Source organism: Enoplosus armatus, chromosome 20 (assembly GCF_043641665.1).
Source record: "Enoplosus armatus isolate fEnoArm2 chromosome 20, fEnoArm2.hap1, whole genome shotgun sequence".
Classification (NCBI taxonomy): Eukaryota; Metazoa; Chordata; class Actinopteri; order Centrarchiformes; family Enoplosidae; genus Enoplosus; species Enoplosus armatus.
Genome location: NC_092199.1, coordinates 12,500,567 through 12,522,160, shown reverse-complemented (window position 1 = coordinate 12,522,160; position 21,594 = coordinate 12,500,567). Strand labels below are relative to the sequence as shown.

At 42.5% G+C, this 21,594-nt stretch overlaps 2 protein-coding genes across 3 annotated transcripts; both read right to left on the bottom strand.

Annotated features, from left to right (window-relative positions):
* Positions 1-4,991: 4,991 nt before the first annotated feature.
* LOC139303407 (gap junction delta-3 protein-like) lies at positions 4,992-7,836 on the bottom strand. The gene is made up of 2 exons (XM_070927216.1): positions 7,814-7,836; positions 4,992-7,223 (listed from the first exon to the last, which is right to left on the bottom strand). Exon 2 carries the CDS (start codon positions 7,045-7,047, stop codon positions 6,187-6,189), a length of 861 nt encoding a protein of 286 aa, XP_070783317.1. The 5' UTR covers positions 7,048-7,223; positions 7,814-7,836; the 3' UTR covers positions 4,992-6,186.
* Positions 7,837-8,539: 703 nt separating this feature from the next.
* On the bottom strand, positions 8,540-21,077 carry top2a (DNA topoisomerase II alpha). Of its 2 annotated transcripts, none has more exons than XM_070926793.1 (35): positions 21,060-21,077; positions 19,843-19,989; positions 19,508-19,598; positions 19,330-19,393; positions 19,041-19,186; positions 18,557-18,654; positions 18,250-18,462; positions 17,588-17,761; positions 17,119-17,220; positions 16,837-16,974; positions 16,609-16,747; positions 16,356-16,513; positions 16,003-16,128; positions 15,729-15,839; positions 15,180-15,285; positions 14,930-15,039; positions 14,718-14,810; positions 14,514-14,628; positions 14,290-14,411; positions 13,824-13,972; positions 13,463-13,694; positions 13,228-13,362; positions 12,873-13,073; positions 12,559-12,754; positions 12,322-12,413; positions 12,073-12,222; positions 11,882-11,965; positions 11,423-11,629; positions 11,113-11,224; positions 10,542-10,706; positions 9,972-10,152; positions 9,810-9,865; positions 9,594-9,713; positions 9,152-9,384; positions 8,540-9,014 (listed from the first exon to the last, which is right to left on the bottom strand). In XM_070926793.1, the coding sequence occupies exons 1-35, from the start codon at positions 21,075-21,077 to the stop codon at positions 8,871-8,873; spliced, it is 4,728 nt and encodes a 1,575-aa protein (XP_070782894.1). In that variant the 3' UTR covers positions 8,540-8,870. The 2 variants fall into 2 exon arrangements, with proteins under 2 accessions (XP_070782894.1, XP_070782895.1); XM_070926794.1 differs by having other exon boundaries at positions 10,542-10,703.
* Positions 21,078-21,594: the final 517 nt, after the last annotated feature.

Genomic DNA, 21,594 nt, shown 5'->3' with positions numbered 1-21,594 from the left:
AATGGTTTGACAGAAACCAGGAGAGAGTGTTCAGCCTCCCAACTTTACCTCCATCCATCCATCCTTCCATTTATCCATCAATACAGCACTCCATCCATCCCATCAGCCTTTTGTGGGTACAGTCATTGCAGAGGAGTATTAATTTCCCTTTCCTATTCTCACAAAAATGCACACTGAATGGAAAAAATGATTGGAAAAGGTTTAATCAGAACAAAATGAAGTCTGTCTGTCCCAAAAGACTGTGTATTCAAGTTGGGAAAATATTGCAACCTGATGTTCTTGGCTCTGGCGCTTCGGTAACACAGGCAAAATCTTGTTTTGGAAAGGAGCTCTTCAAAGCCAGATGTGCAGACTGCACAAAGCTACAAATGAACCATAACAATTTACTTTACCGCTGTCAAACACATTGCCGCACTGGGCGAAGAGAGCAGCCAGGAAGCATCATCGTCCTCAAACAGAGCCATTGTGTCAGCGGGGGCAGAGCAGTCAGCTCATCCACTCTCTGGTCACTGTATGCAACGTGGTTTAGTGGCTCGAGCCCAGAGGCTTTTATGCAATATTTTCCTTGAGAAAATGAGAGAAGAAGGGGGAGAAAATGAGTTTGGATGACGGTGCACCATTCACATTGCGACCCCCCCTCAGGCAGCAGGGAGAACAGTAAGAAGTGAGGAAAGCAGATGGAGGGAGAGATGAGAGAAAGGAACGGAGGCAGCAAGAATATTTCACTGTAAATGCTGCATTCACACAGTGCACCCTGTGGCGAGGGAAAAGAGAGCGGGGGGGAAGGAGGGTACAGATGGATGGGGGGGGGGGGGTAGAGTTGGTGAGGTGTGATGTGCGGTGACCCGAGCGCTTCGATGACGCCATAAACTTGGCGGCACGCTTCAGCGGCTTTGAGCGAGGAGAGAGATATAAGCTGTCGCCGGTCACCAGCTCTGTGGCCGGCTGTGTGGCCGGCCAGAGGTCAGCAAGTAAACAGAGAAATGCATAAGGCCTCGTCAGCACTACAGAGGGTCACAGTTACATAACTGGGCCTGAAAGTCCAATAGAGAAGAGCACTTCTGAAAAATATTAGCTTTGTTGTCGTTATGAGGGCACATTCACAGGGACGATTGCACTATTTGCATTCTGGGGACGCCAAAGTGTTTTCATTTCTTTACATTGGAAGCTTAAAGGAAGAGTTCAAGGCCCCAAGTGTACTGTGTGGGAATTTGTGGTCATTTGATCAATTGCTTATTTGTTTGGCAATGTGCATCACTAAAGCACACCATAAACCATACTGGCCTTAAGGCCTTAAACCTGCAATAACTGATTTTTATGGCCACTTGGGGGCAGCAGAAATAAGTGAACACAACATTGACATTTCATCACCTTTTAAATTGAGATTTGGAAAGTGTTAGCAAACAGTTGCTTTTTACACATCCAGCAGAAACTGAGCAATATTATCATTTATTTGGCCACCTGATGAATTCTCTCTCTCTCTCTAGCTGCCAAATTCCCCCCGTAAAAGGTTACATACACAATGCAAAAAAGGTTGGCAGAAATTGAGAGGTCAACAGGGGCCGACAGCTCAATTTTTGCCCCTGGCCCCCCTGGTGGATTAATCCGGCCCTGACTCCAGGAAAATACATCAACACATCGAGACATACTGGCAGGAGTTTGCAGGTACAAGGAAGTAGATGTTGACATATTATAGCCAGCAGGTACTCATGCTTGGAAAGCGACCAATGCTCATATTCAGCTATTCCGTTTCCTGTTAATTTCCAAGAAAGGAAATTATATATATACTGTAATTTTGTAGGAGGTTCTCTGTAAAATGCATAAAATGTCAATGTAATGAGGTGCTGATTAAAGGGGGAAAGGAAACAATGTTAGTCTGGTACACTTTCAGTTAATTCCAAATAACTAATATCCTAACCGTATTATACCAAAATTAGTTATAAATTGAGTTTAAAAGTTTCAGCACCGTTGTCACACAGCAGGTCAGCTGAAGCGCAAATGTAAAATGTAGACAATTCATTAAGGAGAATAATATTTCCAATAACAAATGACTATTTACTTGAGCCTGTTTTTCCAGTCAATAACATTTTAGAAGTTCTTTTGAGAGAAATTCGTCTGGAAATCAAGAACAGCGTTTACCTATTCTACATCATTTCCTGTTGCTTTTTTAGAACTCAAATAAAAGAGTGGGTTCTTACCATGTGTACTGTCTCAGGGCATTGTGCCTGTTTTTTCCTATCAGTAATAACATATTAAACCATTATTTCCAGGAAACCTCCTTGCAAAATATTGAGAAATTACGGCACGTGTTTTTTTTTAAATGTCGAGACCAAGTCAGTCGTGTTTATCCTAACTCACTGGGACTGGAATCAACATCATCGGGTCACAAGTTACCAAACCTCAGGCCAGTAAACAAGCAGCTTGATCTGCTTAGATCTGGGCACTGTGCCGTGAATAAACCAAATCAAAGGGTAACGCGACGGAGTAAGCTGTCAATACTGTGTTTGGAGCAAAGAGAGCACACTGTAGGAGTGATGTTTCTTGAATCTCCCCCTTGAAAAAGAAAGCTTCCTGTCAAGTGTTGTCTCTGTGTGACTTAGCAGAATGTGAGAGGCTCAGAGACGCTCCATGTGAAGCTGTCAGTCAGCCAGGTGTGTGCTGAGAGAGCCTCCACGGAGCAGGCTGGGGACACAGGTAGAGCACAGGGAGCCTCTCAAGTGTCTCATTCAAGGTGGAGGGAGAATGGAAGGAGAGGAGGAGGTGGAGGAGGAGGAGGAGGAGGGGTGGGGGACGCAGAGAAAGATGTTATCACTTCCATCTTCTCCTCCGTGTTGGTGTGAAGGGAGTCGCTGAAAACAGATGACCTACATTTTCTTTGAGGCAGACTCCAGCAGCGAGGCCTCCCCGGATCGGGAAGAAAAGACGGAGTGAAGTATGGAAAGGCACAGAAAGAGAGAGAGAGAAAAGAGAGAGTCTGAGGAGGAGGTATAGAAAGACGGAAACAGGCAGACAGATTTCCAGTTTGACAAGGCAGACTTGAAAAGGCAGAGACGCAGGCAGACAAAAGGAAACAGGGAAAGTTTTGACGGTAATCCTCTTCGACTCTTCCTTCCTTCCCTCTCGAGTGGTTATATAAAACACATCTAGAATTCTGTTCTATGCACATCAAAGAGCCTGCACCGCTTTGCAATCTGCATATGATGCGTCCAGGGAACAGCAGGAGGGGAGTGTGTGTGTGTGTGTGTGTGTGTGTGTGTGTGTGTGTTTCTGGGAGGAATGTTTGAGTCAAAAATAAGCTTCTTTGGAGAATGTTTAGATTACTTTGTGTTTAGATGAGCCACTTGGATCTACTGCCACAATCACATTTTCTTCATCGGAGAGTGCTCTCATTAAAAACAAAGAACTGGTTCCTTCGATTGACGTGGAGCTATAAGCTTTTTCGAGGTGGAATGGCTGAGTGAGACATTGTAATCAGTTTCAATGTGAACTGAGGTAATATACATAAGTAAATCTGCCTCTGACTCCGAAAGTGTGGATGCTGTCATTTAAATAATGCGGCTGTAAATGAAGTCATCTAACTGAAGATGAGAGCTTCATAAATCATGCTTTTCTGTTCCGCTGCCGCCACCTACTGTTGACAAGATGCAAGGCAGACGAGGTGCTGCTTTCACGCAAGATTAGCTTGGTGCACTTGTTATCAAAGCTTTTTTTTGCCAAATATTCTTGTAGAACATATTCTGTGGATGTATTAGTGGTGTTTTATGTGGCACATGGTTTTTAAGCTGTATTTTCATGCTTTGATGCAGCTGGAAGATCACATTCCTGAGATTAACATCAGTTTAAAGTCCTTGCTTTTTTTGCATTTAGAAAATGAATTCATAGCAGGGGATGAGTTACTTTGTGCAGGTATCAACATTTTGACATGATATTGGGTTGATGTGCAAATCATCACATTTATTTTCAGGCTATCCAACTCCTTTGAAAAGTCAAATAATTTCCCCATAGATGAAATCAAATTAGTAGCATTTCCCCCGAGCAGATAAATGTTAAAACAGTCTTCTCTTGTCAAACTCTGCACATCCAAGTTAAATAACAACAAGCGGAAACACATTTTTGAGTGGAAGGGAACTTTAATATTCATGTTCTGCAGGAGAAGAGTGATGATATGAGGCAGCTTTGACACCACCCTCGTATGTTAAGACACAATTTAGAGCAGGCGGCAACACAGCAGCAGTCCTGCAGAGCCACCTGAGTGTGAAAATGAAAGTGAATGATAACAGCTTGTTAGACAGCCGTTGATGTTGACAGTAGCTATTACACAACACATATTTCTAGCCATACGCTAACGTGTAGGAATGTGAACTGTTACAGAATGTGAACAAGTTAAATGGTTCAGTGTACCTGAATAATGTAATGTGTGTGTGTTTTAATAGTTTGTACATGAACATCAATGCAACAAGTGGCTTCATGCTCAGCAGCCTGTGCGACCATGAATTTGAAAAATGCCACTCTGCTTGTTTCTGACATCCTGTTTGACAGATTACAGTTTTGCAAAAGTCTCTCAAACAAACAGAAACATGCTGCGGGAAACTGAAGTCATCTTATAATGTATGTTACAGAGGTGCCAATAAAAAACGTCATGTCAGTCGCCAAACACAATGAAATACGTTAACATTTAAATATCAGGATCAAAAAAATCATTGATCTCACAAAAGGTTCAGGCGTGGTGCAGGTTTTCATCCATTCATTCATGGTCATGTGAAAGATACGCATGGCAAAAGCTCAGCAACCAGTCCTGCTGCCTGCTGAACACCTGTGAAATATATATTCTCTGTTCACACCATCACATTCAAACTGGAGGTATAATGTATTAGAAAACAAAACAAAACCTTAAAAAAATTCTACATCAGCAGTTTACCTGGTCATGGTCACAATGTAATGGATGATATTCAATAAAAGGATTATACTGTGTAATGTGAGCAGAATCAGAATCAGAATCAGAAATACTTTATTGATCCCTGGGGGGAAATTACACGAAGTAGCTTCTCTGTCCACTCTGGTACCACTTTTTAATAAAGCATCCTTTATAGGGGGTTTGTTAGTTATAACTAATGTCTGTATTAATGCTTAAAAGTTAATTTACTAAAGCTTCATAGGCCAGTTATAAGCCATTGATGTGGAAAAACGTTTGGTTTGCAAAATTGTGAAAGATCGCTTTTGGCCAGTGTTTCTGCAGCCGTTTACCAGAAGGTAAGGGTTTTTACAATCTGGCACCCCAAGACTTCTTATTAAGAGTTTATAACTGTTCTGTCAAGACGTAGCAAATTATTTAGGCTATTTACCACGAATAAAGACGATAGTTACAACTTGATGGAACAACCTTATTAAAAAAATGGTACTGAAAATCTTGGACATGGACAACATTACAACCTTGGTAAACGTAGGTCTCACTATGAAATACACCGAGGACCTAAATCAGCGTGCAAATGTTTACAATGAATGCCTCAACATAGAATCTTGTTCAAAAAGAAAAGCTTAGCTTAGCAAACACAAATACTGGAAACATGGGAAAACAGCTAGCCCCAGGAAGTTCCGGCTGTGTTTGTATGGATTAAACAAGCGAGACATAACGAGGACAACACCATGCTGGCTGTTTCCCTGTTTCCCCGTTGAGCTTCTCTAACTCTCAGTAAGAACGCAAACAAGCATACCAAATGTGGACTGTTTTATTTAGAGGAAAAATGGTTTCCAGCTCACAGAGACAGTTATCTTCATTTATGGATTTTTACTTCACTGTCCAAAAGCCTCTGGAATAACACATAATGTTCACTAAATGCAGTTTTATGGTGGATTTCTCTGTTAAGAAGGGAGTGGCACAGGGTTGTGCAATGAGCTCATTACAAAACAAGGAAGCAATCAGTGTATCAAGTGTAATCCAAAGGCTTTTTCTCCTTCCTGAACTGTTTATGGTCTGTATTTCTTCATCAGCCTTATCAAAGCCTTCAGTCTTGGGTTGAGGTTGCTCATTTCCTGATCTTATGATTATCTCCCCGGCATTTCTTTATGACGTGTCCCATCATAAAACCTCCTTCACTCATTAACAGTGAAATAACTTTGCGTGACACGGCATACAGGATTAAGTGATATTGTCATAATATTTCGATAAAAAGAAGTGATTTCAGCCTCTCACACTATGTGAGTCCTGCTGCTCCCATATCTGCCCCCCCCGGGCTTGTGGCTGATTCTGGAGACCCTCCTGCTGCCGCTGCTCCTCAGAGATCCTCCCTTCAGCCTCACGCTGCTGCCTGCACTCTCTGACACTGTCCCTCCTCTGGGTTTCTCCTCTGCCTCCTCTTGCTTTAAGTTCTGGAGGTTCTCGCAGATGTAGGAGCGCTCCGGGGTGAAGGGCCGCCGCCTTGAGCAAAACCACTTAAAGGAGCTGTAGAGCAGCTCTGCACAGCTGGAGATAGCTGCTATCACCCCTACAACGAAGTAGAAGCAGAGGAAGACTGTTTTCTCTGCAGGGCGGGAGGTGAAGCAGTCCACCGTGTAGGGGCAAGGAAAGCGGCTGCAGGGGAACTGGGCCTCCACCTTGAAGCCGTACAGCAGCCACTGGCCCACTAGAAAGCCAACTTCTGCCACTATGCGGAAAGCCACGTTGACAATGTAAAGCCTCCTTAAACGGTTGTCTTCTTTGCAGTCGGTGCCACTTGCGTGGCTGGATTGGGAGCGGCTAGTCCTCTTGTTATGGTGATGCATGGCATACACGAGGAAAAGCAGGGAAGGTGTGGCGATGAGGACGATGTGGAACACCCAGAATCTGTACTGGGAGATGGGGAAGGCCATGTCGTAGCACACCTGCTTGCAGCCCGGCTGGAGGGTGTTGCAGGCAAATTCCTCCTGCTCATCCTCAAACAGGTCGCTGGCCACAGTTCCCAGGATCAGGATCCTGAAGACGAGCATGAGTAAGAGCCAGAAGCGGCCAAGCATGGGCGAGTGGGCCTGGAGGTTATCAAAGAGCCCACCGAGGAAGCCCCATTCCCCCATGATTGCAGCACTGTTGTGGGTATGGCTTCCTGGAAGTCTGGAGATTTATCCGCTTGTGCGTCTCAGAGCAAAAGCTGTCTCTGGTTAATAAAAGAAACTAGAATATATCTTACTATCCAATCCAAGTCATGACCCATAGTGAGACTAAGCGGTGATTGGGTTCAAATTCCAATGACCTGAAACCAAAAATAAAACATGATTATACCACCTGCAATAACCACAATTCATATCACAGGGGAATAAAACAATAACACTGGCCTATTTATAATCCTGAGGTGTTTCTCTTTTTCTTTAGGTTTAATTTAACAAATGATTGTAAGAGAAAACAGATGCTATTATGTAAATTAATTACCAGCTACCATTAATGGTACAAGTCATTTAGGACCTTTTCAAATACCAATCAATTTTGGTCAGTATATTTGTGCCAAATGTAATATGACTAATGTTGGTTATTCTCCACACATTTGAAGCTCACTTTAAGGTCACAACAGTCATGAATAAAGCCTCGGCCAGCTGCAAGCTGCTACTTGTGGAAGTACACAGGCTGGTTGAGCTACATGCCCGCCTGAAACTGTACTGATACAGCACTTCAGATGACAAGATGACAAAACAGGTTCAACCGAAGACATTTCATCTTGCTAATGGAGAGACAAGCGAAACCAAACCTCTCTGATGCGTCTTAAAAATCCTGTTCTCTTGTTTGTCCTCTGCCACTCAGGTATGTCCAAAGAAGATTTAAACAAATAAAAAGTGTGTCCATACCAACCTCTGCTCCTCTCACTCTCTCCGTCCAAATGGCATGCGATTGAGGTTGGCCGGTGCTTATAATTGAGAGGGCGGCAACAGTTAAGGAAATTCCTGCTACGTCCTAATCTGCACCCATCAAGAGTCCCAGACAGAAGTGATGTTTACCCAAGAACGGCAAAGTCTTGATGAGCATTTCAAAGAGCTTCCTAAATGGCAGGAAGGATCTGTTTTACCACCAGTCTCCCCACTCACGAGGGGCAACACGACAACATGCCACTTACATAAAGCTCCCTCTGATTAATCAAAATACATCGCTTTTATTGACCTGGTTTGGAGTTCAAGATTTGTATTATATAAGCAATAAAACTGTTGATTGCTTCCAAGAGATTACAGGACTTTGAACCAGTTAATCAATGTTGTACAGAACAACTAGATAACTACTTCTCCAACTCTTGGAAAGCTCATTTGTCTGTGCTCTGAAGTATACATAACATATTACTTACCCATCCAAATGTCCCTGTTCCCCCATTACACCAGTCTATCTACATGTGACCGATGCTCCTCCCTCCACTAAACATGTCATTTGAACACACCTACTGAGAACCTGACTTGAACAAAGTCAATGACAGATTGATCCCATCATGCAACTCATATTCCAAACACGCTGCACAATCAATACAAACAAGTTAACTTTATTTTTCAAAATATAAAATGAACAGACATTGAAATATTTACAGGACAAGACACAAACAAGTGGATTAGAAAAGATTTCAAGAAGTCATTTTAAGATTCAAACTAGACCTGCACACAAGTATGATGCATATAAACAGATTTTTCTTTTTATACTTCTGCTCTTTGACAGGATGAGAAACTTGAACAATAAATCAGATTTTTTAAGGACTGCAGGTTTAAGGGCCATTTAAGCAACAAGTGTAAATGCAACCGTGCCTCAAGTGATAAAAGCGAAGCCATATTAATCACACGGCACAAACTATTTGTATAACTTACTAAAGAACCTGTCTTTAATACAAAATCTAAAAGAAAAAAAAATGAAATGTAGACTTAGAGACTACGATTTAAAAGTCTTCATCTGAGTCTGAGTCCAGGTTGTAGGCTACAGGTTTCCGGGCCCGTGAGGGCTTGTCCCGCGGTGCCACCGCTACAGGAGCTGCCTGGTCCAAAACCTGGAAGCTGTCGTCGTCAACCCACTTCTTGGTTTTCTACAAGAACAGAGAAAATATAACAAGGCAAACAAGGTATAAATACGTTTATAGTGACTTACAATACCTGAATAAATACATTCATAAACAAATATGAGGCCTCATGGTCCATTAACCTCTAAAGACCTTCAACTGACCTTGCTGCTGGCACTTGTTTTGGCCTTGAGGCGTGACATGAGGTTGTCTGAGCTGCTGTCAGAGTCGTCACTGACGGCCTGTTTCCGTTTCAGAACGGGCTTCGCCTTTGTAACTGGAGCTTTAGCTTCACCCTCAGAGTCAGTGGAGTCAAATGAAGGGATCTTCTTGGCGGCCGTGTTGGATGAAGGTTTGGGTTTAGAAAAAGCATCTTCGATGGACGGCTGCTTGACGTCTACGAGAAATGAATGTGAAAAACAAACCATGCTAAGTGTTTGATCTACATGTGCTCACAAGAAATATGTGACAAACTACCTGTTATATAAATAAAAACAGCAATACAACAACTTTCAAACTTTAACAATGCCTCTGCTCTTCGATCTGTGAGGCATATAAACCACACTGAGCGCATTCCATGATTAAGCTACAGGCTTGTCTAAATACCTGCAGCCTTCTTCTTGGATGCAGCCGGTTTCCTTGCAGCAGCAGTTTTCTTGGGTGCCGCCGCCTTGGTTTTACGTTGAACTGGAGCCTTGGCTGCAGTCACCTGATCATCCGACTGAGCTGCAGAGAAACATTAAGAGCAAATAATTAAACCTCAGACTCTCGGCCCAACATTTCTCAAGCTCATCACATCCCATGTCCCATGAAAATACTTACAGCTGGACTTGGTGTCAGCTCGTTTTACTGTTGATTTGCTCTTTGCCACTTTCTTCCTGCACAGAAATGACAGAAATTTGATTTAAGGAAAAAAAACTGACTGGAAAAGCCTTGATGTGAAGGAAGCTTTACACTTGAAGTCGTCTGTTGTCTCGTACTCACGTGGGTTCTGGAGCTTTGGGAGGCGGAGCTGGAGAGTCCACGTCGCTGTCAGCCATGGTGCTGGGCTCTGGGGCAAAGCTGGTATCATCATCGCTGATGACAGATTTCCGTTTTGGAGCGTCCTTCTTCCCCCAGTCATCAAATTCACTTTCACTGTCGGACATGCTGTACTTCAACACAGCTTAACAAACAGGCCACAGAATGGTTTGATTTAGTAACGCTGACATGTAATGCAGGCTGGTTGTTCTAATAATTAGAATGAGTCATTTTTGCTTCCTCCCATAACAGATGAGTAATCAAACAGCTGTTGCAAAGATCAGTTGGGGGTGAATTGAGATAAGAGCTAATTAGCCCCAGGAAATGTGTTGTATCCGTGTTTTAATTCAAAATCCCAAACATTTCTGGAGTGATTACATCTCGTCTGGCTGTCTGGGTGAGGGAAGAGCTTAGAACAGTGATCTGTATTTGTATGTATGAGCAAATGGTCTTTTCAGATGGGGAAACATAACTCTGGATACACCTGCCTAACCATCAGTGATGATCGTGGTTAGGGTGATCCGGCAGATTCACCTTTAGTTCTGCGTTCAACCCGCTCCCTGGGGGCAACCGCCTCCTCTGCCTCCATTTCACCGTCGGACAGATCCTCAGACCCATCGTCCGACCACGGATTACTCTTGGGCTTCTTGGTGACAGGCTTGAACTGAAGAGTGCTCTGCTTACCGGTCTTTGATGCTGCTGCAGAGAAGTGTGTGTTTCTTAGTCATCTCTAATAAAAATCTAAAAACAGTGTACAAACAGGTGCAACCTGTAATAATTTACGGAGCACTGAGGGTTGTGGAAGAAGACCCGTTTGCAGATGATGTATTTTCGCAGGGTTGCCACTAGATATTACAAAAAAGCCATTGGTTACTGGTTGCACCTTTAAACAGGACATTACTTTATTGATGCATTGATTGCGCTTAAAATTGTGTTTTCATCATGAATATAAAGTTCCAACAACTTAAAAACTATTTTATTGCACTTTGTGCATCTTGTTTGACTGAAATGTTACTTTTTATATTCTACATAATAGAACTAAATATCAACTCAAAATTGATAGTTAGTTGGTTAATTAATTAGTTATTAAAGCAGTTATTCTCACCTTTCTCCTTTGCCTGGGTTTTAGTTTTCTTGCTCAGTCGTGCAGCCAAGCCAATCTCCTCATTCGGCTCTGCTTCTTCTCCAAACTCCATCTTCATCACTACATCCTCACTCTACGATTACAGAAATTGGGTCAAGCAAAATGTTACTTTCTTTTGGGTGAGTGTGCTGTACCAAGAACTGTTCAAGATGCAGATATAAGACAGTTGTGATAACGGAGTAACTACGAACCCAATAAATAAAGTAATAATGTTCTTCTGGGCACAATAATCCTCCTCTAGTGTGATTTATTTAAATTTGAAAAGGCGTACCTTGATTTTCTTGCCCCTCTTGCCTTCTCCTTTCTTAAGATCAGCCTTCCTGTTAGCTTCAGCTTTCATGGTGCTGGTAATGCGCGGGACAACGCGGCGACCCTGCGGCGTGGGCAGAGTCTCCAGCTTCACCTTCACTGCTTTGCCTTTTCCAGCTCCCTTTTTAACTGGAACGGACTCATTCTCCTTTTCTTTGGCCTCAATGCTCTGAGCATGAGAAGGAAGAAGATCAGAAGATCAGAAGATTATTCAGGAGGGAAAGGTTTGACAGTGACGACTCTGAATGTGTCCGGGGTTTTTAAGAGGCTTGGATCAGTACTCAATATGCACACATGCCCATGTGGGATTGAAAATATGACTGCCAATTAGGCAAGTTATACTGCCAGTCTGTTTCTGAAACCATGGAGGACATGCTGTAATTGACCATATGTGAAGTGTAGACAGATAAAGAGCCAATACCGCCAGTTCCTCGGAGAAAGCAGCAAGGTCCTCCCTCCACAGGTCGGCTGGTACCCTCTTCTTCAGGGTCTTCAGCTCTGTCAGCTATACAACAGCAAGTGGGCCAGAAAAGGACAAAGTTTACAAGATAGACTTATTTAAATTTTAAGTTTGAGCCATCAGTAAGATTGCAGCATGGCTGAGCATCACACCTTAGCATCCCTCTGTTTGCACAGCTCCTCCTTCTTCTCTTTGGTCAGGAACCACATGGGCATGCTCAGCAGGTAGTTGTAGTCTGGCCCGCTGGTGTCCTCCTTCTCCGTTCCTTCCACCTCATTTTCATCCTCCATCTCCTCCTCATTCTAAGAGCATCAACACCAATATTTAATGTTATTTGCTCAGGTGGAGGCTAGTTATCTTGCATTCCTCATTAAAGTAGCTGAAAGCCATATGAGTCCTACCTTCTCTTGAGCCTCTTTCCAAGCCTTGACTGGGTCAGAGTCGTAGCCCATCTGCTGCAGCATGTGAATAAGTTCCTTCTTTGGTTTGTTCTCTACAAGTAGATGGACAGTATTAGTACTTTGAATCAAAGACAAACAAAACACATTCTAGGTCTGCACAATTCTGTGTAAATGATAATTGTGACTGCAAATTGCAGCAGTGTGTGATTTAAACAAAAATTGTAATTAGCAACTAACCAATGACCAAGGTGCCCTGGATTTTCTCCAGGATGAAGCGGGCCTGGTTGCTGAGTTTAGCACTTTCTGCCCCTAGCATGCCAACCAACCAGTCCTTTCTCAGCACGTAGTACTTCATCCTCAGCTCAAAGAAGTCCCTGAGAATATCCTGCACAGACTCATACTTCTTCAGGCTGCCCACATGATCAAACAGAACCTAAAAGGGGAAACAATAAAAACACTAGGTTTGGGACGGTTTGGAAACAGGTTAAGCTTTTCAGAAATGTTTGAGGTTTTATTACAGGTACAAGACTTAGATGTATGGCAGCCATTACCATAGAATTACAGGTGAGGGGGCTCTGAAGTTTGAAGACTTTGTGGAGGCCGGCAGCCTCCGCTTCCCTCAGCTTCTCTGCCGCCATCTTGACCACAAAGCGCACAGTGGTGTCTGTGTGATATTCCTTGTAGTCCGTGATCAGAGGAGGGACCTTCTCTGTGCCATTCAACATTGGCTCCAGCACGTTTTCCTTGTAGGTCTAAACCACGGAGAATAACGTGAAATGACATAAAAGTACTAAAAATGAATAAGACTTAATTTCATTTGAGTCCATCTTACAAACAGCATCAATCGAAATGATGGTACATCCTGAAAACATCCTTAAGAGGAAAAACAAAGCTTTAGGGACTAACCTGTGTCCAGGATTTGACAGGCAATTCAGAGATCTCAATGGTGGTGGAATCAATGATGGCCACCTCTCCACTGTTCATGTACTGGTTGTCCATCACATGCTCAATTGTGCCCTTGAAGCCTTTGTAGTTTGGAAACTATGGGAGAAAAAAAAAGTCCCCTCATCATCCGATTTGTACACCACACGACACAAGACAGCAATCTCAGAAAGCAACAACAGCCACTTCCTGTCCTCACCATGGGCAGAGGCTCATCGCCATTGAGCATGCGGTGGATGTTGCTCACGATCTCTCGTATGTCGTAGTTGGGGATCTTGCTGGCCCAGCCTGTGCCGATACCTTCAGCACCGTTCACCAGCACGGTGGGGATGATGGGCATGTACCACTCGGGCTCTACACGCTGGTTGTCGTCATAGTTGTACTTGAGCAGGTTGTCATCCACAGATGGGAAAACAAGGCGGGCAAGAGGACTGGAAGGACAGGAAGTTGGGATAAGTTTTGAGTTCATCACTCACTTGGTAAACCATGAAATCAAATCCCCCAGATTCTTAAACTTGTCAAGGCCTGCAGCTTCAGGTTATTTGGAGGAGGCTGCTGACCTGAGCATGGTGAAGATGTATCGAGGGCTGGCAGAGTCCTTGCCACCATGCAGCCTGGTTCCAAACTGACCCAGAGGCTGCAACAGGTTCATGTTGTTGCTTCCCACAAAGTTTTGGGCCAAACCAACAATGGTCATCATCAGAGAGACCTGAAAAATGAAGAGTTGAGAACATTAAATCAACAGTATTGTCAAAACGGCTAAATGTAGCTAGCTTTGCTCACCAGGAACAGTCGGTGTAAGATTCATTTGCTATGAGAGGCTGTTTTGCATTTATTTTCTTCAAATTTAGTACAATAGTAAAATACAATCCAACCAAATAAAAAAAGAAAGAAAGAAAACTACAATTTCTCCCACATGTGAACGCTACAAAATTGGCAGTAGTCCAACATCAAACAGGCTATTTTAGACACTGAACAGACAACATATTTGGGAAATCAGCTCATTCAAGTGTAATGCTGTCTCACCTCTCCATGGTGGTAGGCTGACATCTCAGCCACCGAGCCAGCCAACTGGGCCACCTTCACCTCCCTCTTGTCGTTCCTCTTGAAACAACAGAACAGCACCTTCCTCTGGCCAGGTTTCAGACCTGACATACACACAAACGCAGACACACATTAGACCACCTAACAAACATGGTTTCATAAGAGTTACGAATGCGTTTCTTGGTGATCTTTATCATTTCACGCACCGTCCACCAGGCAGGGGATTGACCGCTCGTTGTCAGAGTTGGAGAAAAGTACCAGCTCCTTGTTGACAAAGTCGTTGTAGGAGAGGGACTTGGTGGACTGACCGTATAGGTAGTCCTGTGAAGGGACAGCAAAGGATACAGTGAAACTTCACAGAAATCATTTAAAAAAAATCCCATTATGTTCCGTAATTTTTGGGACGTTACCTCAGGCAGGTTGTGCTCTCTGCGCTGGCGCCTGTTGATCATGAAGTTGGTCAGCCACTCTTTCCTCTCTTCCACTTTCTTCTTGCTAAAGGCCTGGGCAAAACAAAAACAACAACAACAAAATCACATATTAACACTTCAGCTACCAATTACATTCTAGCCAGAAATTTGGTGTTAACTTATAATGCATCCCGTAATGGGTAACATCTTACAAGGGTGATAGCTTCATCGTCTTCAGGTCCAGAGTACTTGAATGGGATACGGTGTTTCTGCATATCAGAGAAGTACTCCTTGGCTTCCTGCGATGTGCTGGTTCCCAAACCTGGATGGATTTAGGCCACAAAGGAACAGAAACTATTAGATTTAGCATTATAATCACTCACACAATAACCATGACATTGGCCAGGTATGATGGGTTGCTTACTTGTCGTTTTTACTACCACACAGGGGTTTATAACAAACCTTTGTAGTATTTGATTTTCCAAGATTTGTGGTTGGTCTGGCTTTCCTTCCATGCGTTGAATTCAGGGATACTGTAGAAAGACAGCTGAGTTTTCTTGTGAGTTGCCTAAAGAGAAGGAAATAAAAGAAGTCTGCAATCACTTCATGTCTTCTCCCCTTGTCATTTAAATAGTTAACATGTTTAAAAACCATCATCATGACCATCATCAAAGAAGAATCATGAACAGTGTGATTTTATATAAATAGTAGAATTGTTGTGAAAAAGCAACCAGCAGCAGCTCTCCTATAATACAAAACATTCAGCTCCGAGTGTTCTGGGGTATTGACACCAGATGGCAGTGTTGTTGCAAATTTGGACAGTTGGGTACTCTATCAGGGCTAGAAAGCACCTTTGTTTCACATTATTTGTTATGTCCCCAAATCATTTAGCTACTTTCCATAATTCACCAGGTAATTACATGAATGAAACAGAACAAGACCTGCCAAGACTCCTTCTGAGGAATACAACTTGTCAACCACGGGCCAAATTCTCTTCAGAGACTTCTGTACCTTGATGATGGGGGTGATGAACTCCTCCAGGAAGTTGTGGCGCAGCAGCGACGGCCAGTTATGGTGGATGAAGTTGATCAGCAGGCCCTTAATGTGGGAGCCATCTTGATCCTGTCACAATCACAGGAATACAGTCTAGTCATATTAATGTAACCTTTAAAGCTAAAGCTTAATCCAAAAAAGCAGAGTTTTTAAGGCGCTCTATGACAGCACTAAAAAGTTTTAAATGATGGTCCAAGATGAGAATAAAGATAGAATGAGACTGCTGGCGCACCTGATCTGTCATGATCATGATCTTGCCATAACGCAGACTCTTGAGGGATTCTGGGTCGCTGTAGTTCTTCTTGTACTGAAGGCCAAGGATCTTAATGATGTTGTTGATTTCAGCGTTCTCCATAATCTGATGAGGAAGACCAAACAATTGTCACTCTCAGCTCTTTGCTAAACTACATCACAGGTAGATTATGCTAAATATGGTTTTCTCTGATTGAACCCATTGTTATGTGTGTGTCCATACAAGATACAACAATTCAAATCTATCTATATGACCCCCCCTGGCACCCGCCACAGAGAGATATGCATCTGCTGCCATCAAATGATCATGAGCAAAATGCTGTTGGGCCCAACCTGTTTGAGTGAGGCCTCCCGGACGTTGAGCATTTTTCCTCTGAGAGGGAAGACGCCATAGCGGTCCCTGCCGACCACTCCCAGCCCAGACACAGCCAGTGTCTTGGCTGAGTCTCCCTCAGTAAGGATCAGTGTGCAGCCGATTGAGTTCTTCCCACCTGCCAGACAACATGGTCACTGCTGTATGAGATGATGGCAGCCCATTTGCTTTCTCATGACACCGTATTCAAAAAAAGAGTGTTGTATACAATACCTGCATCGTTGGCATCATCCAGTTTAGGCACCCCTTTGATTTTTGTATGTTTAACAGCTGAGCATTTCTTGTTGAGCTGGGTCTGAGCCTTGAACTTCACCCAGTTCATGATGCTTTCTACAATCCCACAAGACGTGGCCTATGGAGAACAAAAAATGAAGATGAATTATTGAAATTCTAATGATTACACTTCTGAGGGTACGAATTAGCACGGTTTTTCATTAGCACCTGTTTAATGAACTTGTCACTGAGAGGACAAGTGGACCCAAAGGTCTTCTGCTGCAGTGTCATGTTCTCTTTGGTCTGAGAATCAAAGGTGGGGTTCTCAATCAGGCAATTGACAAACAGCCATATGTGGTTCTTCACCTGGATGGAGAGAGATGGAGCATTCTCAGTTATGCTTTTTGCTAACAGAGAATATTTGATATATTTTTCACACAGCTCCAACAACTTTGACAATAACGTAATCGCACAGTTTTCAGATGTGAGGTTCCAATACGATGACTGTACCTGGAAAGGCTTGACGGCCACCCCAGCTTTATTCTTCTTCTTCACCACTTCAATGAGCTTGCCAACCACCTGATCAGCCACATAGTCGATGTGCCTCCCTCCCTGAGGGCCAGAGGACAAACGTGCAATCCCATTTACAGAATAAATGTCATAAGTCTTAATCATAGTGACACAAAGTGGCTGGGAGAGCAGCCAAACTTGTACTTAGCTGCCAAAGGAACCTGGTCTACTAGTTCAGTCAGCCTTTCAATGCTTCATAGCTGCTCTCAAATGAAAATTTAAACAGAGCTGACAAAATAAGATTAAAATTAAAATTCTCAGTTCAGTTCAGCTCAGCATTCCAACAGACTACTTAAAATAAATAAATAATTGGTTTGGCATGGAGGTCACAACCCATGCTTAATCAATCACTCTGTTACACATATATACAATAACGCACTACAAAAGATCTAATGCACTGTGACATTACCTTGGTCGTAGCAATACTGTTGACAAAGCTGACTTGCTGGAAACCTTTCTCGCTCATGGTGAGGCAGACCTCCCAGCGGTCGTTGACGATCTCATGGATCACGGTGAGGGTGTTGCCAATCTCGTCCACCTTGTCCTTCACATACATGTCCACGTAGCTCCGGAAACCTGTAATCTGGAGTACAAGAGCAGTTGTCTTAGTCTCTACAGGCTTGTGCAATGAAAGTTAAAACTCAATAGGTAGGCAATTAAAAATAGTAGAAGATTAGTGATGTGGTTTAATCCTAACTCCTACATCAAAGCAATGTAAGTTGAAGATGAAACAAAGGCTTTGAGAATATGTGGTAGTCTAAATGCTAAGAAATAAAAGGCTTCTTCTCCAGATTTCTAAATAACTAAAACCATTAAATCTTCAAAACATTTTCTCAGCTGAAGGAGGTTAGCCCGACACTTAAATCAAACGTAGATCAAAAAACAAAAATCAAGTTTGTGGAAGCTGTCTTTACATTTGCTGATAATGTTTGAAGTTCATTTTAAATTCTATTTGAAAAGGACAAATAAAACCCATTTCTCATCTAGTAAGAGATAGCTGATAAATAGTTGGTTGACAGAAAGCAACAGGCGGACAGTGAGGCAGAAAAGTGAAACAGCATGGTAACTTACTGGCAGCCTCTTGCCATTGAAGAACACCCGGACACCCTTAGAGGCTCCAGCAATGTCGTAGGCCCTCCTGGTCATCAGAGCCACTGTGTCCTTGTCCAGGATGCTCATTTTAAACTTGGCCAGATCTGGCCTGAAAGTGATGCAAGTGTATTCCTCTCCGTCAAAGGGTCTGAGGTTAGCATCCCCTGTGCGGCCCATGTTGTCATACCAAGTCTGTGGAAAACATGGACATATTGTAAAATGGCATTTTCCCCTTACAAGTAACAATGATTACAAAAGAGCAACTGTGGTTCAGCCTCCCTCCTACCTGCTTGAAGGTCTTCCTTGACTCTTTACAGGAAGTCTCCACAGTGAACTTCATGCTAAAGATGTTGCAAAGCTTAGCACCATATCCATTGCGTCCACCTAAAGAACAAGTATTGGTATAAAGATGGGTTAGGATAGTAGAAAAGTGACAGTCTACTGATCAATCCCCTATGTGTGGCTTTAATTACATTTCTGTGCGTACCTCCATTGTGACGATTTTTTTTGATTGAGGGATTTGTAAACTATTATTCATTATTTAATGATTACAACAGGTCTTTTGCTGTAATTTTAATAGTTTAGATATTATGGTTAAACATAGGTTTTGTTTAAAACATGTCTGATAAACTGGGCATGTTGCTCACACTGTTGGACTATTGTAAAAGTTGTGTCTTTGATCAAACATTGCATTTTCCCTTAAATACATCAGTCAATATACTGTTGTACACTGTAACCAAAACAAATGAGTCTTCCACAATCTATCTCACCAGTGACTTTCTTCTCGTCATCATCGTAGTTGCTGGAGGTGAGGAGCTGCCCGAAGATGAGAGCAGGTACATAGACCTTCTCCACCTTGTGCTCAACCACAGGAATACCCTTCCCATTATTCCATACACTGATGGTGTTGTTTTCACTAAAAGGAAACACACACACACACACACTTCATCATCATGTGAGACTTGAGCTGGATATGAGTTGGGTCTATTTGACAACTTACAAGCAAAGGGACACTGTGGTAGGATAATAAAGATATTTGCAATATTATATATTACTCACACATCAATGTTGACCTTGATGAGGGACATGCTCTTGTCCCTCTGCTTATTGTCAGCTGCGTTTACTGTAAGGAGAAGAAAAAAATGAATTGTTTCAGTATAGTAGGCCTGCCAATGGATGGCAAGCATTTTGTCTATTTACATTATGCACAATTTAAAATTCTGAGCTATTTACTCACCAAGAATCTCATCAAAAATCTTGTAAAGCCCAGGCACAAATGTGACATCACGGCAGTTCAGTCCAACATCCTCATCATACACCCACATTTGCTAAGGAAAGAAGTCAAGTAGTGACTACAAAGACCACGCATACATTTGTATAATATGAACCATTAATGCTTTGTTCCCCTCATAAACATCCTGCAACTCCGCAGTGGGAGCAAAATTCTTCAGCAAATATCCAAATTAGTCCACCCTAACATCAGGTCCTTTGAGATTCACCCGAGGTCTTAAATCAATGAAAGTTCAATAAAGAAGCCTTCAATTCCAAAGACATTGCTGTGTGACATCTTACTTGTGTGACAGGCTCTACAGAGCCTATGTAGGAGTCCGGACGGAGCAAAATGTGCTCCAACTGCGTCTTCTTCTGATAGATCCTCTCCACTGACAGCCGCTTCGGATCTTTCTTCGTCTTTTCCACCGGCTTGTTTTCAAAGTAGGTCTGCTGCAAATGACACGGGGTAATCTTTCATGTGAATGCTCTTGTATCGCAGCCGAGACTGCAGCAGTGGGTTCTTTTTGTGTTACAGGCATTCTCCATACAATGACCAACTACATCTGCAATGCCACCTACACAGCTTCACATTGTTGTGATTAGTTGAATCTTGAGTTTTAATGTAGACAAATCAAAACCTCAGAACTTGGTGAACACAAAAACGTATGTCTACTGAAAAACAATGAATAATCAGTGCACAGTCAACAAAACACCCCCTTGAAGTTGCAGCGATCTCATTTCAATGTGTTGCTCGAAGACACTTCAGAAGGGCAGATATTTGAACCAGGGTTTACAGGTGGCTGCCACTTCTTTATTTTGAACACAAGAAATCCAGTCCAGTTCTTTAACGTTACCTCTCCAACGTGAGGTCACATTTCCACTAGTTTAGAAATGTAAACGCTGCTGACCACAGACGTGCTGCTGGTCTACTTACACTTAAACTTTTTACGTTCAAATAAATATTAAGCTCGATTAACTACAGCAATAGCTAGCGTTAACTGCTAAATTAAAGTTAAGGTTGATCCTACCTTAACAACATTAACATTAGTGCAACGCCATGGTTTGCTATAAGACGGATACGTTGACATTATTGGTAACGTTGTAGGAAATTATGAAACACAACTTAACATTAGCGTTACCGTTAGCTAGCTGGCCAGATGGTTATGGACCATAACATCAATATGGTGTCTAAAAATCTATTGGCCTAATTTATAGCTAACTTACATCACATTTGATGCTGTGCCATGTGCCTGGGAGGTGAGTTATTACGTTATGTTACGTTACTGGTAGGGGCACATCAAACATTGTAGTTTTGTTGACCAGTTGATTTTGCATAATGCATTTTTGCGTTTTAACATCACGAATCATTACGTTAAATGTCGTTAACGATAGTTGGGTTAATGGTGGCCTAGGCGATGTTAGCTAGCTAACTTTAACCGTTGCTACGTTTCATTGTAGCTAACACTAGCAGTAACAGTTAACGTTGACTGCAAATATCGAAGTGACAGTAAAGTTACCTTTAGTGGTTCAGCCATTCTTCTTACTTCTTTACTGCAAAATCCTGGTGCTTGCAATAATGTATAGACTAGGCTTATAACTAATGCTAGCTAACCAACCCCCACCAAACTCCTTATAATAACTGCTGCCTGGCTCCACTAAAGCGTATTGTCGCCGAATGAATCAAGACCCCAGTTTGAAAATTCGAAACTTAGAGGAAAGCTCTCGCGCCAGCTACATTGACCAATCAAACAAAGCTTGGCCCTGTAGTGTTTCAAGTCAATAACCAATCACCGACGGTTAAAGCGGCATAAGCCCGCCCACGTTGTGTCTTACGGCCAATCAGCTTCCGAAGAAAGAATAGGAGCGAATGCGTGTTAGAAAGTAGATTTACGGAAGTTTACAAAGTACAAAATATTTTGTTATTGTTCTTTATAAAAACTGTCCATTCAGTTCTTATTTGGCACTAATTAGCCAATATGGAAATAAACATTACATTTTGTGAACCTTTGATTAATTAATTGAATGACTGATGAGTGATTACTATTTGTCATG

Coding starts and splice junctions, on each gene's coding strand:
- LOC139303407 (XM_070927216.1), bottom strand. CDS start 7,047: ATGGGGGAATGGGGCTTCCTCGGTGGGCTCTTTGATAACCTCCAGGCC.
- top2a (XM_070926793.1), bottom strand. Junction 17,762..18,249: donor TCAATGGCAAGAGGCTGCCA/GTAAGTTACCAT, acceptor CTTGTACTCCAG/ATTACAGGTTTCCGGAGCTA. Junction 14,811..14,929: donor ACGATGAAGCTATCACCCTT/GTAAGATGTTAC, acceptor TGTTTTGCCCAG/GCCTTTAGCAAGAAGAAAGT.